Source organism: Lepisosteus platostomus, chromosome 27 (assembly GCF_059453375.1).
Source record: "Lepisosteus platostomus isolate fLepPlt1 chromosome 27, fLepPlt1.hap1, whole genome shotgun sequence".
Classification (NCBI taxonomy): Eukaryota; Metazoa; Chordata; class Actinopteri; order Semionotiformes; family Lepisosteidae; genus Lepisosteus; species Lepisosteus platostomus.
Window position 1 is genome coordinate 3,516,132 of NC_142637.1, and position 21,234 is coordinate 3,537,365.

Sequence of the window (21,234 nt, forward strand, 5' to 3'; positions counted from 1 at the left end):
TGAATGGCTATGTTTGTAGTTGCAGAGCACTAAAAAAGGCTTAATGTTCTGAATGTTTCAGAGTTCATCTTGACTCCAAATTCTTACATCTCTGGCTATGTTGTCCCCATGTCAAGCCTTTGTCAAAATGATCTCTGGTCCTTGCCTTGAAAATAACGAGAACCTTTGGTGCATCATGTCAGCACATTCTACAGCTCAGTAAAAAGTATATCCCTATGCCCCCCCCAAAAAACAGCCTCCTCTGATTGGCTAATCTCAAAGAGCAATTGCTCATGTGGATTTTCACCAGGTTACCTGGATAAGTACTGGCCCGAGGAGAGTGACCCCTTTTTCCCAGTCTTGTCATAGCAGTTGACCATGTCCTGGATGAGGGCAAGCTCTGGGCGGAGTCTCGTGGCGGCGGACACTGCTCTCCCAATGAGCTCCAAGGCATCGATAATGTAGAAGTCCAGCGGTTTCCGGTCAACCTCCCCGTAGGCCAGCAGGCCGAGGGGCAGCCCGATGGTGTGGAGGGCGTCGGGGCTCAGCGGGTACCCCAGGAGCCAGTGTACGGTGGGCAGGGTCAGCCCGAGGTCCTGAGCACTGCTGAGGACCGTGGCGGCGCACTGGGGGTCGGCGCCGAACAGCAGCACCGAGGCCGGGGGGGGCTTGGTTTGGCGGAAGTGCAGGGACAGGAAGTGCGCCACCGCGCCCTCCTCCTCCTCCGCGGTGCCCGTCAGGTTGAGCGCCGCCCGCAGGTGCCAGCGGGCCCCCGGCCGGCTCTGCAGCTGCAGCACCTCCAGCACGCCCGTCTGCTCCCAGCCGCGGCACAGGACCGTGGTGCCCTCCTGCCAGCCGCTGGTCTGCAGCACCGTCAGCAGCAGCTCCGCCAGGGCGGAGGGGGGGCTCCGGGTCAGCATCTGCAGGTGGAACGGGTTCTGCAGAAACAGGGGGAGGGGGAGAGCGCGAGACAGCATGAAGAGGGAGCACGGCCTACACCTCTGGGCTTCACAGCCTCTGCTGAATTACACACAGGGCAGGACAGAGGCTGGCAATACTGGACCCTGACTCCCTCTTCAGTTCCGATAGCTCTCCTGATCTATGAATATATCACTCTGCTCTCCTCCCCACTGAGAACTGGTGTGTGGGGAGCGGACTGGTGCACTCCCGCTGCCGTCGCATCATCCAGGTAGGGGCTACACATTGGCAGTGGAGGGGATCCCCATTAGTTGAGTGTCCAAAGAAGCGCTTTTGAAAGTGTAAAGATGATTTATTATGATGACATCATCCAAGAGGTTCACTGCAGTAATCAACAAACTGCTAAAAAAAATCAGGGCAACAGTGTCAACAGTTTAGTTTCAGAGACGTTTCAAAATGTTTAACCGCTCCATATAAGCTGGGCAATCACTTAGCTAAGACTCAGGTTTTGCAGATAGTTCTTTGGGATCAGAGCATTTATGATCAAGTAAAAGCAGGATTTTATCACAGACCATTTTAAAAACTTGATGGAGAAAGAAATCATTCACCTGTAACAATTCAAAATCAGGGCATGTTGTGGTTACCCAGGGAATCCTGAACCTGTTCAAAGACATTTCCTTTTCAATATAACCAGGGACAAGGATGGGGCCAATTATAATAACCCGCACTGACAACTTGTTAATTTCAATCGAGGTTTCATTGTCAGGTGGTTTGGAACAGTAATTGATATTAATTGTCTGTCTGGAAGTTATTATAATTGTATCTGGCTAGTATTTGTCTTTCACATCTTAGAGCAGTTTAGATCTCTGTTATTCTTGTCAGGTGGAAATTCCGTATGATATAGTTTATTATCTCTTCGACACAGAAGAGTAAAAAACATTAAATGGACACAGAAGAGAGAGCAAAATAAATCAAAACAAGCAAAAAACTGCTGAATATGTCACCTGGTGTGATGAGATTGGGTCCCATCTTCACGGCGTCACTGCACTGAACATGGCAGTATTGTGAACGACTTGAGCCAAAGCTGAAATGTTGCTAAAGAGAACAAGCCAGCAGTGCTCATCCATAAACAGAGCCAGTATGTGGCAGCTGGCGAGGAATAACAGCACCCAAGAATTACATGCATTTGTGGATGTTTGAGTAATTCGGTACAACAAGGTACAGCTCAACCCCAGGTCACAGGACGAAGAAGCTGGAACCCAGTGCAGAGTGAAGAGTTCAACCAGAGGCAGCTATCAACCAGAAGGAAATAGCGTGGGGCAGGAAAGCAGGGGTTGAGTGCAAAAAGAAGAGCTGATTTATGTTATTTGAAGCTTTTGGGGAATGAGATAAAAAATGATTACGATTTAGAACAGCCAGGGTGAAAATGGCTCATTTGACGTCATCCCTCCTGAATTTCAGTTAAGGTCTCCATGAAGAGATGTGTTTGGACACAGCAGGGGTTACCAGCAGCCCTCTCTGGAGTCAGGCAGGAAGCACGCTCCCTGGTGTGAGCAGAATTTAGCTAATGTGTTGTTCTCCTCGAGACCTCCCTTTCCCTGAAGTGGTTCTGCAATATTTTGTGCTCACCCTGCCTGCATCTCTTTTGTTCTTATTCAATATCATCGCTCTGTGGTGAAAGTTTGTCCAATCATTTTAACAATTAAAGTATTGGCCATTACAACAGATGCTTTCCTGTACGCTATAGGCATTACAGCTCGACTTGAGAATGGCAAAATCTAGGGTTCTATTCAAAGGGAAAGGAACAGACTTGCAATGTGTTTTCTAAGGGGGAGGGAGGTGGGGGTTTAGGAGCAAGTACTTGTGTTATAACTATAAGAAAAACATAATTGCGACAGTCTAATTTAGCACACAAGGGGAGAACTCCAGCCCAAATTACAGCCACCATCTCCAGTACAAATCCCTGCCTTCTCCAGGGTATTGAAAAGCCTTTCTTAGCTGCATTCTCATTCAGCTCCTGTCTGTCTCCCAGCCAGAGAGGCACGGCTCCTCTTTATCATGCCTGTCAGGTTTAAATAATCAGCTGCTGTTTAACATTCTGGTCAAAATCCTCGGTGTCACCCTGTATTTCCAGAAAACGTGTCAGAGAGGGGACTAACCACAGGAGACACGCCGCTGGTGCCGAAATGTGCCCAAGCCATTTTGCCAAGTGCCAAAATTTGTTTGGTGTGGCCTGTACTGTTCGCTCTGTACAACCGGGTCAAAGTACAACCGAGGAGGAGAATCACAGGATGGGTTCAGGACACATTTTCACATGGAGCTTATAAGGAGGAAGGTTCTGATGGGGTGACAGCAGCCAAATTCAATCGGCCACTTCTTTCCTAAATCGCCGACATTACTGTCATCATTTCCTCACATTTAAAAACTACAAATTCTCTATTTCTGCCTTTTCTCCAGACCTGTTATTGAAAGTGTGATTACTTCTTCTATCATCGTCTAGTTTGGCTCCGCTACTGCACAGTCCAAAAACCAATTGCAGTGCATTATCAAGTGTGCTGAGAAAGTGATTGGCTGCAATCTTCCATCCCTCACCATGCTTTACACATCTAGAGCAGTGAATCAGGCCACCAAGATTGCTGCAGATCCCTCCCACCCTGGTCATCATTTATTTCAAAAGCTTCCCTCCGGAAAAACATTTTAAAGCAATCAAAACGAAAACCAACAGACACCTGGACAGTTTCTTTCCCAATGCCATATCCTTGCTTAACCAGCATCCTCCCCCTACAAGTCCCCATTTCAGCTGAAAAAAATTTTGAACTATTTTTACTGCTTAGTTCATACATCTTGTATATCTTAGGCTTAAGAACAGTCGCGTCTTCCCAACATGTTTACATAGTTGCAACTCACTCCTCAGACCATACTTTCGCACAGTCTGAACTTGCCTATAATGTCTATTGTTCGTATATTTGCACTGTCCTGTAAAATGTGAACCTGCCTGTGTCTTATATATACTGTAATGTCTACATGTTCCGTACTGTGAGCACGTATTGTGACTGTGTTGTGACTGCCCCATCTTTTGTATATTGTCCAATTTAACTATGTCAGTAATGTTAATGCTCCTTTTGCACCTGTGTGGGTTTTGTGTTGAGCAGGTTCCTAATGTACCAAGGCAAAGTGCCGTACCTGACATGTACTGGCAAATAAAAGCGATTCTGATTGTGTTCTCCATTCATCTCATACATCCCTCCTCCACCCCATCTCCACCTGCGTGGTGGGCTCCCAGCCTCCTCATCCTATAGCCAAGAGGCTGGAACTCAGCTAAGCAGGTTAGGCCAAATCTCTATTGAACAGAAATATAAAAAATAGAGCTGCAGTCTGTAAATATCATCACCTTCTGTCTGAGTGTTTTTTTCACACCAACTTCCTTTAACTAGTATATGTGGGCATTTAATAAACTTCAGAGAGTAAACATTTACCACTGGCAAAGAAGTGCAGTTCAACAAATTAGCAAACCACTTCAGTTCAGAAGCAAGGGACTAATAAATCCATTGGTTACTGTACGTTTTAAGGGAGATAAGAGGAATGAAGAATGAGACACTTTCAAATTGACTCGGTCATGGCATGCAGGAGTGAGCTGACATTTAAAGTGGGAAGATAGATTAACAAGGAAATGAATCCAGAGATGGTTATAGAAAACATAATAAACAAAACATAAGAAAGTCACTAACAAGAGGGCATTGAGCCCATTCGGCTGTTAACAGCTCATTGATCGGAGGATTTCAGATCAATTAGCTACAAACATTTTTTTTTAAAAGACTGTGCTCTAACAACCTGTGCATATTATGGTTCTGATGTCTTGCCATTAACGCAGCGGAAAATTTCTCTGTTACCATTTTCTTCTACTAGAAGAGCCATTTAGGTTGCTATGATCTTCTCTGTGTGCCCCATGAATCTATATAAGAAGTTAAGAGATGCTTATCAGAGTAATTTGTGAAAACCATCTTGAACTTTACAGTTATATGAACAAATTAAAATGCTTTAATAGAAACTGATTTTAAGGTTCTATATTTAAGGGAAAAGTAGTTTTGTTTGAGACTGCTGTGAAAAAAGGAAACTTCCACTCTAATGTATTTCTTTTATTACTTTACTGCACATCTAGAATGATGTGAAATGTGAATCAGTTTTATACAGGAGCCTAATAACAGTGGAGCCAAGATACTTTAAAGAGGGCGGAAGAGAGGCTTAACTTTAAGGTTCTTCTGATGGATAAATTCACTTACAAAAATAACGGCAGTAAATTGTGGGCCCAGAGAGCAACTTAGGAAATACTTTCATGAGTGAACATGCATTGGTCTTCTCACTATCCATTAAATATAGAATGAATTACACCCTTTTTGCCTTATTTTTGGCAAAGAGCCATTTGAGCCACTATCATCTTTCAGCAAAAAGAAATGGGCTGCACAACCAGGCACTGACAGAAACCACATTACAGAATTTGGATCTAAGTAAGTCAACTCTTGTTTTTCTGACCCCCACCTCCTACAGTATGTGTTTGCTAAGCCCTAATAAATCCATCTCCTCACAGGCTCCTCACAGGCTGATGACATCACTGTTGAGCCAAAACATAAGGAAGTCATCTACAGCCATTAATATCAAAGCAAGTCTGAATAAATGGCAGGGGGTAGAATTTATCAAACACAGATTAATGGCTAATACTTTGGACTTGTGATCACTGCTATTTTCCTCTCTACTTTTTTATATGATCTTTTATCTTTCACACTACTCACATTTTCTTGCTTAGTTCAACTGCTGTATCATGCAAATTAACTACTGCAGGGGGCAATTAAGACTCATCAAGTATCACAGCATCAACCTCACTTGTGCTCCCAAGCAGTTTCTTCTTATTAAACTTTCTAGGCAGATGGTGTAGCAGAGAATCAGGAACAAAAGAATTAGACATGCTTCAAGTCTAGACATTTATTGACCCATGATCAACAAAAGCATGTGCTTATTGCAGAAATTAGTTAAGACGTTTTAAACCAAAGAACCATATTTTGAAGAAATTGCATTTTGGGAAGTTTTGGGAAAATGAAATCGTATCTGGCTGAGACGTCTGTGGTCTACAACACTGTATTAGCAGAGTCCTGTCTGTTTTGTGACCAAAAAGATTCCTTTATTTTATCTTGTGCATTTCCTTTTCTGTATTTGGATTTTATTGGTGAGGCACAGAATGTCAAAGTCATCAATAAACTTAGTATTTACACAATTTTTACCATTTTGTATTTATGTAGTTTAATTTCAAATATGCACAAAGTCATGGCAATGCTGGATATACTCTTAACCAGGGTTGTTAAACTCACTTCCTGGGGGGGCTAGTGTGTGCTGTTTCTTCTTGCAACCTGAGTCATCAATTAAATAATTAACTTAGTCTTAGATATAAACACAACATTGCTTAAGGTCTTTTACTGCTGATTACTCATTAAAGGCACATTAAGTACTGTTGATTACTTCATGAAATGCACAGTTACTTAACTTAGTTATTACTTCATGAAATGCACAGTTACTTAACTTAGTTAACACCCCAGAGCCACACATACCACACTTTTACAGTTAATTAAATAAATACACCCACTATGTTACTGAGAGCTCAGGCTGCAGATTAAATCAGAGTGCACTGCGGTTTCCAGGAACTGAGTCTGACAGCGCTGCCATAGACTCTAGTGTGCAAGGAAAATACTAAATAAACTGGTAAATGATTAGTGCTTATGATAGAAATGACTCTAAGTGACGTTAATTAACATGCAGTTACATACCACGTTGATTGACGATGACTGACTAACAGGAAATGATGCAATGAAGTCAGTGACACAGGGAACAGAGCCTATAGCAGATTAATGTCCTTCACAGACAGCGAAACTGACAATAATAGAAATCTCATTTTTATTCACAGATCATTACCCAGTAAAAGAATGTGCGTCTGTTACCCCATTATTAGAGAATAAGACACAGGTATTGACTCTTCATTTGCTTGGACGTTAACTGCTTCCCTGGTGCAGGCTGCTCAAGTTAAGGAAGGCCTGCCACAGATAATTACACTATAAATGGAAATCACGCACCATTATTGACTTCATTTTTTGAAACCCAAAGACCCTGAGGTGGTTATCTCCAATACACCACAGTTATTTCAGTGCTGTAATGAAAGGGACCTGCACAAATATTGCCAAATCTAAAACAATAATTTCCATTCTAATTTATACCATATATCCAGCTCCACATACAATATAGTCAAGTTAGAGTATATATTCAGATATAAGGACATAGTTAAGGAACCACATGCAGCAAAGGGCTATGTTGTCAGTTTACTGGAAGCTTGACAGTTTGATGTGGATTTTCTGCTTTTATTTTAAAAAAATTACAGTTTCGAAAACCTATGAGAGACTGACTCGGCAAGCGAGGAAATGACCTTTGCATGCAGAAACACCCCTTTCAGCAGATTCACGTTCTGATGCAAAGATAAAAAGGCAAGAAATAACCTTTATTACAAAGCGCTGCATACTTAAAAAACATATTTCCAAATTAAACAAAATTTATCTGTTAGTCCCAGAAAGTCACCAAGACACTTGTCCTTTGTTCAGTTCAGATTTCTGTTATGCCATAATGTGTCTAAGCTATTAGTCTTTCATGCTGATTAGCCATGTAAATTACAATATTTATCTATTCATTACAGGCAGTTATTCCACACCAAAGGAACCCTGGAGTTTCAGAGGAAAACTGGGTGATTTTAGTGTACACAGGCTAATGTAAAAATAATGAGAAGCTGTTTCTAAAGAGCCATCACGTAACAGAAGACCAGCAGTTACAAACTCCAAACAAGTTCCAATGGATTCTCAATTCAGCCAAACCCCAAGTGAGACAGCCTGCTTACATTGTTTTATCATATCTAGAGCTGAAGAGTTATTTTTTTTATTTGATTTGTGTTAGAAATTCTCTGTGACAGACTTGGGACAGATATTGTTACTATTGTAGACATTTTAACCTTTTTCTAACAAAGTTTATATGATTTTTAAACTTTTTAAAAATGTTCTCAAGACAAAACTCCCAGTTAATAGCAGCAGGTGGAACTGATTATTGGTAAGTCGAAAGGACTAATGTGCTCTGAATCCAGAACAATTATTAGGGTTGAATCAGTGGTTGTCACCATGGTGTATCTGACAATAATTGAAAGTGTTTTAACCACATTTGTCTATGTTTGGAATGAGCACGGGTCTATCCTGTGCTCATTCCACTTGAGAAACAGACTGTTTCTGATAGCTACAAGCTTGCTAGTAAAGGTCACACAATAAAACAGGAAAAAGAAAATAATTGTAAGTATTCTACAGTAAGCGACCTTTACAGAGGTTAGCCATGACTGCTGGTTGAAAATCCATAAGCATGCCTCACAATATGTATAATATGATCTGTTTCCCACTGGACAGCTAAGTAAATGGAAGCTTAGGACAGCAAGACATAGTATACAGTATAGCAATGCATGCAACAAAGGCTCATACTAGATTGCAGGACAGATGTATGTGTGCAATGATGGATTTCTTCCGAGTACATTATGTCATTGTAGAGTTGCAGCAAGGGGTCACTCCAGTTCAAATGACATTACAAAATAAATGTAAGAATTGCCAGAAACATTTACTTATGCTGTGTGAATGCAGCCAGCACAAGCCAGTCTTCGAAACTAGATCCATGAACTTTGAATGCATTCAGTGGATGTCTGTGGTTTGTAATCCATTTCCTTATACAATAGTTCCAAGGAAATAGGAGTCTAGTCTGCTTTGGTTGGGAAGTCCTTCTGTCATCATATTGCCTCTAGTCCTTCCTTTATAAACCACACATAAATCAACCTCTAAATATATTTTAACAGAATTTAAATATATTTTAAATGAATCTTTATAAAAATAGCAGACATTAGTTTCTGTCTTCATGTGTGTTTAAGTAGATACATTTAATGCAGAGTATTAATACAGAAAACACTTAAAAGAATGGATCATAGTCAAAATATTTTTTGCCATGATGCACAGATGATTGAAATGTCTCCAAAGCCTTGTGTTCAGAATTGAAATTACTGAGAAATGAGACAAATGAGAAAAGGTCTAGACCCTTTGACTATTAAGAAAATAACAACAATTCTGGTAAAACAGCTTATTTAAATTAATTAGAGCAGACTGCTTAACACATTCCAAATTATTGCAACACTAAAGACAAGGACTTAAAACATAATTACAATTTTTGCCCTGAGTACTGCACTATTAATTTTGATAGCCATGCAATTTATGCATGAACCAAGAAAACGTGAAAAGCTTTGCATTTTGACTTATTTCTTCAGGGGTCCTCAAAGAGAACAACTAATAAACATCTGTTCTCTTATTAAGACATTATTAAGAGTGACTTTTTTGTTTTATCTGCACTTTTTTAACCTAAACAGGGTGCAAATCAGAAATGAATGACTGATAAAATTAAATTAGTAGACTCCAAATGCTTTAAGCATTTGAACTCCAACATGTTTATAAATGTACAATTGTAGAATAAATCTAAAATGAGGGGAGACTTGTTTCACAGACAGAAGTCCAATGTACATACTTCATTGATTGATACCACTTAGCATCTGCTTTAAGGGTAAACTAGAGCCTCATATTTAGGTAATACACTTTTCTGACTGCACACAGTCAGTGTGTGAAGTACATTACCCAACAAACTGAAATGTCTCTTGGGTGCTGTACCATAATGAGAGACAATTACATCTGAAGAAACAAATAAAAGTGTGAAACTTCAGGTAGAGTGCATCATTACCGTGACTGACTGATATGTTGTGCAGACAGATTATCTCATTTAACAGGGGGACTGAGGCTTTAAATTCCACTTGGTCAAGCATATGAAAAACACCAAAAGTTGGCAGGTACAGTAAAATGAACAATAATTCTATAACAGACTGTTTTTTATTAACATCTCAAAGTCATGCTTACTGTACATAATAGCACCTCCAAAAATAATACTCTTACAAAAATGGAATGATTTAAAAGTTGTGGACAGGCAAGTATAGGTATTCATTAAGTGTAAGCATACACAAAGTATAGGCTGTCATTTGCTTGAATTTATGAATGATTTGATTTCTGGCACATTCAATTTTGAGTCTTAAAAATATCACGGATGACAAAAGGAAGATGTGCAAAAGATTTACATTTGTTGAGCAGCAGAGAAGGGCCACTGATTGCGGAACTGATTTGCAAGCAACAATAAAATAGAACTGTGGCAAATAAGATTCCGAATCAAATAATATTTCTATGAAGGGAGACAGAGCAAAATGATTTTATGCATATTATACAATAAATACCCACAAACTTTCTCATAAACTTTGCAAATGACTGCAAAAAAACAAACACTGTGGCAAATAAGACTCCACTTTAAATGAAATTTCAGATCAATGAAATGGAAATTTATATTAAAGTGGTGAACTGAGAACAATCATATACTGTAGTTGTCTCTCCATATAAATAAAGGAGGAGTGAAACATTTCCTCACTCCACTGCTCAGAGCAGGTATGCAAATCTTTGCCTCTGTTTGTGTCTTGACAATGGAAGAAAGAAGACATTTATATAGGTCAGTACTCTGCTCCCCATAGATGTCAAGTAGAAAGATAGGAGTGAAACTACAGCATAAATAGCACCATAATTAAATGATGCTTTGGAATTGTGTGCATTTTCCATTGCATTTGTGTGATGTGTCCTGTGCTATAAAGAAAGGAAAAGACTTCCTGCTCTGGAAATACTAAAACAAAATAGGACATTTCAAAAGAAATCAATGGAAAAATATACATGAACTGACTTTTGTGGCTATAAGCATTGACTTTTGAAACTGCTTTTGAGCATATTAAACTATGCCGAGAAGAACTTACCTGTTTTGCAGGGACCAGATTGGTAAATACTGCATCTCTGCACTGCAGAGTTAGAAATAGGACAGGCAGGGCACAGCCCCAGGCTTCATATATATATATATGAGTCCCCTGGGGTATGAGTCAGAAACCAGATTCAATCAAAGTGCTAAAGATTCCAGAAATAACACTACTGAAGTCAGCAAATCACAAACAGTCATTATGGTCCAAACAATGCTATCATGATGGATTACTGGGCATTCAAATTGAAAGATACTCTTCAATATTTGTATGAAACTTCTATTGTATTAAATATGAGCCCTTATGTACAGAAATATGAATATTAAAGAGTTTGCCACTCCCACAGACCAATGAAATACCGGTTAAGGTTACTGTAATTTACTTTCATTCTCAACATTATTATGAATGAAACATGTCTGCATGTGAAATCCCTTGTGGCAGCCTGTTCAAGGATTCTCCTCACACAACATGGGTTTATAATCCTACTATGAAGATACATGATGGAATTTTTAATGCTGCAAGGCAAAAGTAATATTATAAATAACTTAAGCTATTGCCTGTAAGGAAATTTTCCCAGTCCGATTTATTGGATTACTGGGTAAGGTTATAACAAAGTACATTGAGGTGTCATTCTAAACCTTTAATAATCTTTTTCAAGCTCCAGGTTATTGCAAGGATTGATTGTATGAGTATAATCTAAAGGTCTTAGATCTACTGAATCTATTGAAGACCTGGCTACACATGTCACCAATCTCTCAAACAGCAAAGTCTGAGGAAAGTACAGACCAAATCCATTATAGAAGAAAATCCTTTCATCATTTTAATATTACAAATTGTTGCTGTTACATTTTTGTAACAACAAAATTGTCTTTAATTTGTGTATTCCCAAAGGGCTATTAGAAATGAATTACATATTCACTGCCAAGTAAATTAATACTGTGCATGACTCATTTTCTTTCACCATTTTTCAGGAAGGAAGCAAAGAACATCAGGAGAATTTCTAAGAATGATTTCAGGGTAATCAGTTTTAATGTAGTACAGTGTACTAGAACCTTACCACAAGGTTCAATCAACACAGACTTTTTATACTCTTACTAAAATGGAAGCTCTTACTTTATTATACTTTCACTGCTGTGCCCCTTGAGCCTAAAGGAATACGATGATGACTACAAAGGACTAACATTACTTTGCACTTGTCACAAAACTAAGCAATTTTTCAGTGTTTGCATTCAACATGCATTTAAATGGTATTATATGCATCAGCTGCTGAGCAGAGAATAAATTGATACAGACTGATGCATCAGATACTTCAGGAGGATAAAAGTCCCGTTCGTATATTGGACATTTAAACTACAGACTGGATGCAACCAAGTGGGATGAGTCTCTGGACAGAAAAATGCACCTTCCAGGTCTCAGCTGTTGAAAGGGAATTACCTAAATGGACAGCAGGCAGGGCTACCTGCTGCTGGTTTGTATAATAATTCAGGTTGGCAGTGTTGAGTCGCTGACACCAATGGCATTCAAGTGTTTCGGGCAGTTGATGTGCCAAAAACTTCTCTCACCCCTCACAAGGCGAATCAATGAAGGGATTCCCAATGCCATCTCTACTATTGACTTATCAGAGAATTTAAGATCCCACTGTCTCACTCCTCAATAGAACCCTGCCTGCTCTCTATGTAACATATATTAAACACAAATACAATGACTACATAAACAACTCAACCCCAGAAGGCTATAATTTGTTAAACTAGGATCTAATAAAGACTCAGTTACAGCTAAATAAATGGAGACTGAAAATCATGGAACCCTAAATGTACTGCTATTTGTACTGGAACCTGAAAATTCAAATACCCGGCTTTAATCTTCAGTGTGCATTGGGCATCTCATTTATACAAAGTGCTGCAATAGCTTCACTGAAAGGAGAACTTATTCTGCTACTCAAACATTTCCTGCAAGGCCCATGTCAATATGAGCTGGCATTGATGTTACTGATTAATCCTATAAAGCTTACCTGCAAAACTGAGCTCACCTCATAAAAGGAGGTTATACTGCACCTAAGGGAATTTCCACATACTCTGGAATTGCAGAAACCAAGAACTGTCGAGTCAGAGGGAATGGCCACAGTTCCATTCAACAAAGTAGCTCATTTCACTGTCACAAAGGAGGACCAGAGCTCAATACTATCTCCTCATACGCTATCAGTTTGAACTAGACATGTGGGGATTGCATTGAGATTAAGGGGCTGCTGTAAAGTTCAGTGAAACAATACTGTGCTGTACATCCTTCATGGAGCTAAAGAGATATAAAAAGTCTTGCAGACGCTTTTAACAAGTCTTTGAAGACTATGCCAAGGGGCCATTTCAATTAACTTTATGGTGGCTGTGAAGAAAGCAAAAATAATTCAACTCAAGAGCATCGCTTGCTTGGATTTTATTTTAAAAAAGGACACAGAAGCATAAGAGATATTTCAATGACAAAGTGCTATGCTGTCCACAGAGGATCTCTTAATAGCAACACTACAATCATTCTGCTCTTCAGAACATCAGAAAGGTTTCAGAGCGGAATGAGCCCCTGAATCCTCAGTTTGCACGTAATCCCTAGTGGCTCAATGATCTCAATGATCTCTCTTGTTTAATCTCCAAGATTCAGATGTACTAAGTTGACTTTATTTATTATTTTCTTTCTCCTTTTTATATGTACATAAATCCCCTACATTTCTCCATTCTCTCCTGCATGGTTAGCAATTAGCAATGACAAAATCAGATGGGTATTATAAAATGTGATTGGCAATACTAAAAATGCACCACGTTCTCCTCACTGAGCCTTACCCAAAGCTCACTAGTACTGTAAGTAGGAAGATCAAACATGAAGATTTAACAATGAGTACTGATTATACATCTTCCACGGATTTGATTTGCATTGACTGCATTGATTTGGTCTTGAAACTAATTACGCCCAACGAATTCCAAACAATCTGCATCTAAATCTAAAGTAATTATCTTCCACAAAATGGAGTGTGAATGTCACCAACGAGCCGCACAGCCATTCTGATGAAACAGATTGTCTCAGATCCTTCAAGAAATGTCAGGGTGCAATCCCTTTAAACAAGAAGCCATCATGCAACCAAACACACAAAGCAGATGGAATAGCCTTCTATTGTCGTTATATTCTACTGCTTCCAGCTGTCTCATACTGTACTGTATTTAGGCATGCACCAGCACTGAAAACGAGATTCATGCTGCTTTTGGACATAAATGACATTGTTAACCTTAGTTAAGGTTCTTCCAGGAGAAGATGAAGCTAAAACACCTAATTTGTAATATATGACATGTGCTTTGTCAGAAGACACAGTATTACATCATGATTAATGACCTTTAATTATTAATTGTCTTTAAATTAACTAGGATAGATTTCATTATCTTGCAATTAACCCTCTGGATTATAGCCCACAGATTTGCTGTAATTTACTGTAAGTCAGCAAACTTTCAATATTTTCCAGAACACAAAAGTTCACAGCTTTCATGTTGTATATACGTATAAAAGCAAGGTCAGTCTTTAGAAAGATCACCATTTTTTTCTTACTAAACCATCAGCCTTCCTTTTGGTGTATGTTGAAATATGCATGCTACCACAGAGGATTACAGCACAGGCAAAGGATTCTACATCAGAAATGCTCTTTACTACCAGTGTCTGAATCTCAAATTGATCAGGGTATATACAACCGGGATGCAGAAAACTCAGAAAGAGGAAAATCAAAATGATCCATATCCCTGAGCTAGGCATCAGAGAACCACCAAGAGTTCAGAAAATTAATAACAAGATAGCCAAATGTATCTAAATATCTCAATATCCCAATTCTAAAACAGAAGCAATTTAATACAGTCTGGGGACCTCATTAGCATGAATCTGATAGCCAGTGAATTAAGTACATACAGTACCTGGCAAAGCTACAGATTTCAGATCTGCACCGCTACATTAGTTCCCATTAACCTTCAACAGATTTTTCACACAGATTTTGAGAGATTTTTAATTAAAACTAAAAACATTGAAATTATTTAATCAATTAACCCATTCCACATGACATCTGCTCATTTTATTGTGGTCTGTGAGGGGTCAGAGCAGACAGACTATCAGACAACACTTTGGGCTGTGGCAGCAATTCCTAACTAGTGGCTCTAATGACTCTGTCAAATTGAGATACGCTTGTAGCACTGTAACATACAGACAGTATATTTGATAAACACAATGTCTTATCTAACATATTCTCTATGGCATTACCCTGATACCCTGATAGTACTTGATTAAGCAATGGGGGACTTAATCTTTTTTTAGAAATTTAGTTTAAGAATTACCATCCAAATATTAAACAGACAGAACTGCCAGCATTAGGATATATCACTTCCCAGATCCAAAGGAAAAAAAAGCTTTTCAGAAAAGATGCATTGGTAGATCAGAAAGATTTTTTTTTTCCCAAGGGCAGTTCTTATTTCATATTTCAAATCATGCCATAGCCCATGGATTCTGTACAAAAATGTCCTCTATTAGTAGCAGCTTTTGCTTGGTTTTATTTTGCATGAATGCTGCTGTCCAGAGGCAGCTGACTCGATTTCTAGAGAGATTAAGGCAATAAAAAACACTTTTTAATCCTCTGTGAGTTTGCATCAGCACATCCCTTTTAATAATCTCTGCTGCCACTGCAGGTAATAATTTAAGCACTTGGATGAAAATATGACTGATAAAGCATAACTGGCCCATTGAAAAAAAAGTCATGCCATTGATCTTTGAGAAGATACAGAGACTCTGAGCAGAACTAACACAATTAAATGCAAGCTCCAGAGAAAGAAACATCCAGTGCTGGAAATAAGAGATCAGGAAAATGCTGTTTTTTGCATGAAGGTTTATGAAGATGCAGTATAAATAGTGCAGCATTCAGAGATGAAAATAGAATTTGCACAACATTTTAGCATTGTTTCAAGTTTTTTAACAAGGGGAAGCTACTGGGGACATTTTGGGGCCGTTCTCTGCAAATATCTGAGAATAAACAAAATCCAAATCAGTAGGACAAAACACAAGGAATCAAGCCATCAAAATTAACAGACATCTTACAAGACTTACTTTGTGTGGAAACATCACTTAATGCATAAACCTCTCAGGATTAAGAAAATGATTAATCTTTTGACATAAGTGTATTTTATAGAGATGAGGGATGAAATAAACATTGACAAGTGCTGCCGGTGATTCACTGATAGAAACCTGTTATAAAACTGTAATGCCTGTAATAAAACATTTCTTAACATTTTGTCAACCCTGAGAGTATCTTCCCTTAAAACAATCTTTCCAAAACTGCAGACACAAAAAGCAAGATGTGAACAGAATAGTCTCATTGTTTCCTGGTTAGGACCATATAGCCCAGACCACACAATCTCCAGCTTTCAAAGGATAGGGGTAAGAGTTTAAAGTATGAGGAATTATGCGATTTGTAGGTTCGGTTAAACATTATTTTGTGCAATTAATAAGTTAGTCTTTTGAACAGTGTCTCTTATTCGATATGAAATGCCTTTTTCCCTACTTTGTACTACTGGAACTGCATAACATTATATATATCTCAAGAAACAGGAACAGGAACTTGTATTAGAGATTTAGAAAAGTTTTGTGGGTTAAAGCAGTGGTATATTTGATATTGCCAAAGTCATTTTTCTGTGTTCCTGAGAGATGGCAAAAGGTGCCTTTTTCTGTCGGTTGTGATGAGGTTTTCTTTGATGGGGGCCACTGTTACTGTCAGATCCCCTCTGGTTTCTGCCATGATTCATTTGTACATTGGCTCTGAAGTCCCGTCAGAAGGGAAGAGTCCTCTGTCACTGTCAGCTAATGGACACACAGCCCTCAGGCTATCCAGTACTACAGGACAACAACATGCTGGTGTCAGGAGCCAGGCCAGACTACAGCCCAGACAGCATCTTGCTTTACTGACACATCTCTCAGGCATGATCATTGCTGTTCCCTCTACTCCTTGAACAGTAAGCTGGGCTCAGCTGCAGTGCTCTGAAATACCTTTGGGCATTTTATTATATTGTCCAAAACAAGGGTTAAAAACAGAAATCGAGGCAGAGCCAGGAGTGCACAGCCTGCAAACAAGTACAAGAAAGTTTTGCAAAGCATCTCTAAGAACTAGTTTAAGACAATGCTAAAGAGGGAGGCACAGTGGTGCAACCTATTAACATTGCAGTATTGCGCTGGTGCCCTGGGTTTAATTCCACCTGGGGTGCTATCTGCATAGAGTTTGTGTGTTCTCCTTGCATTTGCATGGGTTTCCTCCAGGTGATCCTGTTTGCTCCCTCAGTGCAAAAACCTACTGTTAGGTTCATTGGCTTCTGGGACAATATGCCCTGTGTGTGTCTATGTATTGTGTATGTCTGCCCTGCAATGGACTGGAGTCCCGTCCAGGGTGTACTCTGTTGCTTGCAGGACAGACCCCAGCTCCCCGTGACGCTGAATTAGATGAAGCAGTTAGAACTTGGCTGGATGGACAATGCTAAGGAATGCTCACAGTTACAGTGTTCAAATGTTTGGTGGCTCTGACCTTGATAGGCCCTACGCTTCTGCACTTTATACTCATCTCCGTGGAGAATTATTCAAATGAAGTAGCTGTGAAAGGAATGATGAGGGGGTAAGGTCTGCAAAATTACAGGTCTGGATCTATTTCTGTTATGTGACTCCCTGGAAAAGATTGAGCTTTTTTCCCATCCAGGCGTAAACCATTTTCTTACATTGATTACTGATTGATTCCTGCCTCTTGCAAGACATTGACTGTACTTTTCCCCATCTTTATATCTGACCACGCTCTAATTCTTCATGAGTTTAACAAAGAAATGACTGGAGCTAAATGCTGGTATTTTAACATTTTTGCTTAGCCTAGATAACTTCCTATAATATGTATCACTTAGGTTTTGAAAGATATTTTTAAAGACAAAGAACTCGATTCAATTTTTATCTCTTTTGTTAGCCTTTGTAGGCTTTATATAGGATTGAAATACTTGGTAGCAGTCTGGGGTTTTCAGGTTGGTCAGGACATGGGTCTTAGAGACACCTTGTTTGTAAGTTTGTAAACAGTGTAACTTGTATGTTTTACGTTTGTGTTGTTTGTGTCATTATTAATAAATAATAGCTAAATAGCATGGAATAAACCTATTACTTGTTCTTTTGCAGCCTACGCATGCTGACGCAGCTACCCACCTGAATTGCTAATCCCAATATGTCTGACATATTATTCTTTTCATCAAAACTGTGCCAGAGAACAAAGTACTCAGATGCCTCTAATTATACCCAAATTTTGGAGATATTTTTGGAAAAACCTTTAAAATATAGGTGATTACTTAATTTACTAATTGATTAATCCACCTGTTTCTGATATTGGCCAACATGGTACATACAGGTTTTCTTCGTGAAAATTTGTTATACGACCCCAAAACATACCGAAGGAGAGAGTTTGTGTCTTTGTGAGCCTGGTTCAGACACAGTTTGTCAAAATAGCCTGGGAATGTCAAAATGATGTAAGCTTCCATTCTGTTGGAAGATCTGTCCAACGTGCCTGGTCAATCTTATCCCATGTCAGCACATGATAATATGATGCACTCAATCTCATTAGGCCACTTGTGAAAGATTTTTTTCAAATGGGATTATTAGGTACACATCTTTCTTACATATTCATGTGGAGATTGTACTTTAAGATGGCCTTTCGGAGAAGAGAAAAGTGGGATTGTTACATAATTTACTACAATGTTTTCCCTGACATTGTTAATAATAAAACATCTGCTGCAATTAAGTTATTTAACTAAAGAGCTACTGAGAATTTGTCTCGATTCTGTTTTCTTTTCTTCGTTTCGAATGTGATAAGCTTGCCAAGGCCTAGTATCAGTGCGATAAGCTATCAAAATGACAAGCATCCCTAGGGACGTCCACACACAGGATTTTCTTTTAAACCAACTCAACATAAGCACTTGCTAATTTAATTGATTTATGCCCTGAAGTCAATGCCTGAGCCATGGGTTGTATAATCAGTTATTACATATTTCGTTTCTGCCTGGTTAGTATGTCCATGGATTGAAAGTCAGAATAAGGTGATTATTTTATACTCAACTAGATTTTCCTATGCTAAGGAAGCAATCTCTCTAAATTAAAAAAAGTATTGTCAATTATTATGCTTTTGACATTTTGACCTTGCTTATACAGCTGTTTAACTGATACCTGTCTTTCTCTTTCAACCCAGGTGATTTTTGTTCTAAAAAAACTGCTTGTGTGTTCAGATTCATCATATCCTTTGGGGAATTTAGCAAATTCATATTTCAAAAACGAGTCGCAAAAGACAGGAAAAGGGAATTTAACATTTTAATGATTTTAATAATAAAAGTCTGCCATCAGCAGAGTCCCACAGAGCCTCATATGAACCACATCTACGAGGTAAAATAATTTCTGTGCTGTGCTAGTCCACACCAATGGCACAATAAGCTGCTTTTTCTAAAGCAGACCTGACTGACCTTGGACTTGTAGACAGTCATCCCCTTATCTCCTCCACTTAGGAGGCAATTTCTTATCATAATCAAAATCAAATCTATGAAAACCACCCCTGAGACCCTTACCTGTCACTTAGAACCTACGTAATCTGATCTAGGCGCTTCCTACATCTCTTCTCACTCTTGATTAGTAGCAATGTAAAAACCACCTGTCAAAAAGAGCCCTAATCCAGTTTAGCTGCTACCCCAAAGGTGATCGTCTCCTCTCACTTCTCCATGCCTGCTTGGCACTTTGTGGCCATGGAGTTTTGGCTTCAGTAGTGAGTTTTGGCTTCAGTAGGCTAAGAAGGGAGATGGGATGTTAACCCCTCATCTTTCAACAAGATGGAAACTGAGCCCCACAACCTGCTACTGTCTGCACCCTTCTCCAATCAACTTGAGATGTTACACCTGGTTCCTGATGACACTACCAGCTGTCACTCCTGTAACTCACTAGTCTTCCTCTGCTGGGCAATACAGGTCTGCATTTTCCCAGGAAGAAAAAAGAAGTCCCAGCTTCCAACATGAACATGTTGCATTGGACAACTTTTCTCACTCACCTCCATCAGCTCTCCAGATTTAGTAAATGTTTGTTTGGACTGGTCAAAAGCCAATTTTGGTAGATCATTAAAATTCTAATTAAAGTGACAAGATAACGAATATACAGAGATAGCATACTTATTATTCCAATGCTTGGAGCTAACTTGCCTGGCGGAGGAAATCAGAGCACTGGCTCTTAGGTCAAAGCAAACAACCCCCCTCACCAGTGAGGAATGACCCAGGGAGGCTGCTTAAAGGGTAAAGATGGGATGGAAAGAAGATGTACACATAGGCAGCTCAGCAGGCAAAATATTTAGACTGAAATGTGAGATTACCATTTCACCTCCTCCGGAACTTTTGTTTAGCAATTCCATTTGGCAGCCATGTTGCTAAATAGCTCTATTTCTTTACCTCAAGCCCTTTTAGTCTGATTCATCCATCATCAGCGGTGCTCAACTAACAAAACAATGGCTTTCACATTATCCAATCAAATGGCAAACCAACATGTGGTGCAAACACTACACCAGTAAGGCACTGGAATTGAATACTTCAATTTGTGAATGTGTAAACCTGACACCTTATACTTATTCGCCTGTCCCTGTTTAAGTATATTTTGTCTTCGTTATAAGATTGCAGTGGAAGAGAATTGTTAAACGTGAAGGCAAAGCAGCTTGTGAAGAAATTAACGGTGGCATTCTGTTTATTTTACACAACTTTTTCAGAGCCATTCAATATTTTCTGTTTCCCCCAAGGAGAGCTTGATTTCTATTATTTCTTGGAAGAGAATCAGCTCATGGAACAGAGCAGACAGGGCACCTGTTCAAAACCACAGCTGACTGCTTTCGGAAAAATGGTTTTGTACAAGAAGACATGCAATGTGCATGCAAAATGCACCTCTGAATGGAAAAAAGGAACAGGACAAGAATACATTTGAGAATAACAGGAGCCTCTAGGTTTTTGCTGTGTCAGAGGGGCCCATGTGGGTCCTCAAAGACAGTCAAGGGGATCTTTCAGAAAAAGGCTGGTTGCAACAGAGAGTCCTGCCACAGCTGTCACTCCAGTGAGTTAGGATTCACACTCTACTTTTAAAGGGCTGCTGTGCTCTATATTGTAAATCGCCATTGATTGCTCTTTCTTCTCCTTAATGTTTATACCCCGTGCTTTTTACTGGCTTGATCACATTTTGGGGGTCAGTTTTTAATGACCCAGAAAAATATCGAAGCTTAACAGAATATGTAAATTGATATCAAAATATCTAAATCTAAATTTAATTAAAGAATTAAACGTCTAAGCTTGACAGAGCGCATTCGA

General features: G+C 39.2%; 1 protein-coding gene across 1 annotated transcript in view; it reads right to left on the bottom strand.

Annotated features, from left to right (window-relative positions):
- grin3bb (glutamate receptor, ionotropic, N-methyl-D-aspartate 3Bb) overlaps positions 1 to 21,234 on the bottom strand; it is a 58,387-nt gene that overhangs the window by 19,139 nt on the left and 18,014 nt on the right. Inside the window, exon 2 of the mRNA XM_088622365.1 lies at positions 295 to 917. Coding sequence (XP_088478491.1) covers positions 295 to 917 — 623 coding nt within the window. The remainder of the gene's footprint in view (positions 1 to 294; positions 918 to 21,234) is intronic.